General features: G+C 60.4%; 1 protein-coding gene across 1 annotated transcript in view; it reads right to left on the reverse strand.

Annotated features, from left to right (window-relative positions):
• Positions 1–2,450: 2,450 nt before the first annotated feature.
• Positions 2,451–4,303, reverse strand: part of LOC111828422 (NUT family member 2F-like) — an 8,218-nt gene continuing 6,365 nt past the window's right edge. Inside the window, exons 6-7 of the mRNA XM_023764900.1 lie at positions 3,884–4,062; positions 2,451–3,370 (exon numbers count right to left, since the gene is read on the reverse strand). Coding sequence (XP_023620668.1) covers positions 2,477–3,370; positions 3,884–4,062 — 1,073 coding nt within the window. The 3' untranslated portion in view covers positions 2,451–2,476. The remainder of the gene's footprint in view (positions 3,371–3,883; positions 4,063–4,303) is intronic.

The raw sequence follows: 4,303 nt of genomic DNA on the forward strand, positions 1-4,303 counted from the left end.
GTGAAACATTGAAATACCAAGAAAACTGGTCAGAATCACTTTATCAGAACTTTGTAAAATAAAACAAAACAAAAAAGCCAAATCAAAAAAGGCAACTTCAAAATGGTAGGAAAGCTTTGGCGCATCTTAACCGCCCATGCTCCACCCGCTCCCTGGCTGGGTGGCAGCTGTGAAGACCACGTTCCCAGTGAGGAACCCTGCCTGACCTTTGACTGTGAAGGGAGCAGAGTAGACCGTATTCTCAGAGAACTGTGTCTGTCAGATCCAGCAGTTTCTAACGGTTGCACCGCAAGAATGTTTAAAACCTGCAACACCTGACCATTTAGCCAGGGGCACTGACCTCTTTTCCCTTCGATTGTCAAACTAAAAAATGACATCAGCCAACACAGCAATAGCCTCCTGGTGTGAGTGAATCCAAATTATACCTATTCTTTTTGCCAGATCAGCAAAAACTATATTTTTGGGGCGTGCTGCAGAATGTTAGCCTTCACTTCCTGCTTCATTGAGCCCAGAGGTCAGCTAGAGGTGAAAACTTAGGGTCTTCTCAGGCCCTTTTCCTGAGCATGCATCACGCCCAGGCGTGCAGAGCAGCCTTCTACATTCCCTAGTACTGTATACACTGGCACTTTGCCGGTGGCCTGTTTTTCCAAAGAAGCTCTCTCCCGGGTTTTCCTCTGGGGCTTCAGCGCTCTATTTTTGCCTCAACTGTGCGCCAGGCAGCTGCAACCTGTGTTTGCCTCACGGTGTTGCCAAGCGTTGCTCATGCCTTTCCATCTAAGAGAGTTCCCAGTTAGGCAAAAGCAAGACAAGGGCCTTGCATCAGCCCCTCAGGTGGCTCCAGGCAGATTAGATTAGACCAGTGATTTCTACCTTTTTCACCTCATGGTACACATAAACCAATGATTGGTGAGAAGTCTCCTTCACAAAGTGCCCAGGAGGCTGGGAGAGTGGGTGCTGCCGCCACACGGGACAAGGGAAGGCAGCAGAGGACCTGAGGGCTGACCTGCGATTTTGTGGGAGGGGGTGAGGGCCCTGACATGAGTCCATTCTCGCCCGAGCTCTTTGTGGGGGCAGCAGAGGGCCAGGCCTCCTTTCACTGCGCGGCTTCAGCCCCACCATCGCTGCTGCCGGACCACCGCCCGGGGCCACAGCTTTGCATGCTGGGTGGGCTGGGGCCTTGCTCGGGAGCCTCAGCCGTCCCACCCAACCTGAGCCCAGGGCAGGAATCAGACTTGAACTTGGGGAAGAGGCAATTGCCAGGAGGCAGGGGTGAGGGCCAGGGCGTGGCCACGTGGGAGCAGAGCTGGGACAGGCAGTTCTGCAGACAGGGGTCTCCTCCTGGCTCAGCTCCATCCCTCACTGCTGGCTCATCTCACTCTTACATCCGGACCAGGTCCCTGCTTTGTCTGTGGGGTCGGTAGCAGTGCCCACAGCCGGTGACGGGGCCCCTCCCTCAGCCTGGATCTCAGCTGCCACCAGCCCTGGGGCCACACGCACCTAGGCCCCTGCCGCCCCTGCTGGTCAAGCTTGTGAAAGGGCCCCACAGGTTGTGAGTAGGACCTGTTTCCCACGCGGATGTAAATCTGTGTCAGCATCTCTCACACAAGAGTCCAGCCCTGGTTGGGAGGGAAGGGACAGCAGTCGTGGGCGTCCTTGAATCCCCGTTGTCCCTGAGCCCCGTCCCCCAGCCACAGCAGAGGGGTCCTCCTCCCCCAGCTGGACAGGATCGTCCCACACAGAAATCCCCCAAGGGACTTGGTATCCTCCCACCCACTGTCATTCCCCGTGTACCCACCTTTAACAGGCTTGTCGCCATTACTCTCCTGTCACCCCCTTGTTCCAGACTCGCCCCCACACCCCTCCACTTTCAATCACCCGCTGAGACAGAGGATGCTCCTCCTGCAGGAGGCCCATGGGGGACAGCCTGCCCCTGAGGCCCAGCCTTTCCCTCTCGGGTCAGGGCACAATCTGGCCTTGGGAGCAGAAGTGGTGGGAGGGGTCCCTGGGCATTAGAGAGCTGTGTGCTCCCAGGAGCAGGAAGAGGTCCCTGTCAATCAGGAGGAGGGACTGAGGGTCCCCTGTGGATGCAGAGCGCCCAGGACCTCCCGCATCCTCCCTTCCTCTCAGGTCCCCTCTCCAAGGAGCAGCGCAGACCCCAGTACAGACACAGCGGCCCCCAGAGCATTTTCAAACAAAATTATCTTTATTCATAACAGACCCACAATGCCCCAAAGGTGCTACTCCTACCCCCACCCCAGACCCACCCCCACCCTAAGGGTCCTGCCCTCCCTCCTACCCCCACCCAGGCCCACCCCCACCCTAATGGTCCTGCCCTCCCTCCTACCCCCACCCCAGGCCCACCCCCACCCTAAGGGACCTGCCCTCCCTCCTACCCCCACCTCCATACCCACCCACGCCCTAAGGGTCCCGCCCTCCCTCCTGCCTCCCATCCTCCCATGTCAGTGGAACAGCAGGATCAGCCCTGCGATGAGAAGGAGCCCTTGGCTCCTCTGGGGGACAGCCAGGCCCCATGCAGTCTGGGCCCCTCGGGGCGCTGGCAGTGGGGGGCACACCCCTCTGCTCCATCCTGGCTGCAGTGCCGCTTCCTCCCACTCCCTGGGTCAGACGGGTCACACTTCCTCTTGCGAGGCTGTGAGGAGGGCACCAGTCCCAGAGCCAGTGCTGGCCGCCCACAGACCCCGAGGTCGGCCCCTGGGCGGGGGGTCTTCTCAGCGTGGACGGGGCCTCCCCCCAGAGCCCGCTTCTGAGACTTGGACGCTGCAGGTGCAGCTCGGCCTCGTCTCTGTCTCTGAAGGGACTGGGTCTGGGCCGCGCCCCGGGGCCCCCGACCTCCAGGGCGGGCCAGGCCCAAGGCGGGGACAGGACTCAGAGAGAGCGCGCAGGGCAGCAGGCGGCTGGGAGAGGCCCAGAGGAAGGCCAGGCTGCAGAGGTCCTCGTCCTCCACACGGGGCCTGTCCGCTGGCCCGCGAGTCTCCCTGACAGGAGAGGCCTCTCTGGGGACGCAGGCCTCCCTGGGGTCCAGTGCACAGTCAGCAGGCCCGTGGCCCTGGGGAGCAGAGGGGGGGCATCGAGCCCGGAGTGGTGGGTGCTCCTGACGCCCCGCAGAGACAGCAAAGGCCTGGGGCCTGGGCCGGTGGGCGCCTGCTGGGCCGCGCCTTTGCTGGTCCTTGAAGTCAGTCTCTGGTGGGCAGGCTTTGTCACTGACCCCCAGCTGGGGGCCACGGTCACGCCTCTGGACATCTTGGCTGGTCGCAGACTCAGAAGGACTTGAGTCCCATAGGGGAGCACCGTGACTCGGGGGTGCCTGCACGCCCCCCGCCATGGAGGCCAGCACTCGCTTCTCTACCAGCTGGGAGGAAGAAGGGACAGTGACTGGCGCTGCACACGTGTGTGAGGAGGAGGAGTGTGGGTGACGGGACAATGGCACTGGGGGGAGGAGGGGGAGGTGACACCGTGACTGGAATCCACCACAGTCATGTGTCTCTCCTCTGTCCCCTGTGCCATATTCCCAGCTTTGTGGCCCCTCCCCTTCTGGGCTCCCACCCTCTCCTGTCTATAGCCCTCTCCTTCTTGTCGTCCTGCCCTGCTCCCACCCAGGGCTGGTACCTCGGCACGCGGTGCCTGCAGGCAGGGGTGGCGTGGACACTGGCTTGTGTGTCCTGGTTCTGGGCTGCTCCCTGCCTTGGTTTACCTGGGTGCGCCCTCCCCTGGCTCCCTGAGGTTCCCCCAACCCCAATCTCACCCCTCTCTCCCTGACTCACTAGGGCCTGTCCCTCCTCTAACTCCCCTTTTGTCCCTGGGTGCTATGGCTCACTTGGGGACCCCCTCCCATCTCCCTAATGTCCACCCTCCCCTGGCTCACCTGGGCAGCAGTGAGCCCTTCTTCCTGCTCCAACTCCTCAGCTAGGGCCAAGGGATCCTGTTGTGCGTCCGGGGAAATTATTTGTTCCATGAATTGGGGGTGAATGACCTCCTCCACCTGGGACAGAAGGAAGCGGCTGTGAGCCCCTTGGCAGGGAGCAAACTGGGAGTCAGCGGGGCCTGGAGCACAAGTGGGAAAGCCAAGACCCACCGGCCTCCTGCTCAGGCGGGTGTTTTTCTTCTTTTTGTAAAAAGAGGCCCCGTTCCCCTTGTCCGGTGGAAAACCCTTACATTCACGCAGCTTGTTGAAAATACAAAGACAGGGCAAATATGGCTCCCTCTAAAGAAGCTGTTTGAACTAATTAGGGAAGAACGCTGAAGCGTTATAACGTAACATTGATTGAACCAGCTCCGATTGCCA

The sequence above is a fragment of the Myotis lucifugus genome, unplaced genomic scaffold (genome assembly GCF_000147115.1).
Source record: "Myotis lucifugus unplaced genomic scaffold, Myoluc2.0 scaffold_360, whole genome shotgun sequence".
Lineage (NCBI taxonomy): Eukaryota > Metazoa > Chordata > Mammalia > Chiroptera > Vespertilionidae > Myotis > Myotis lucifugus.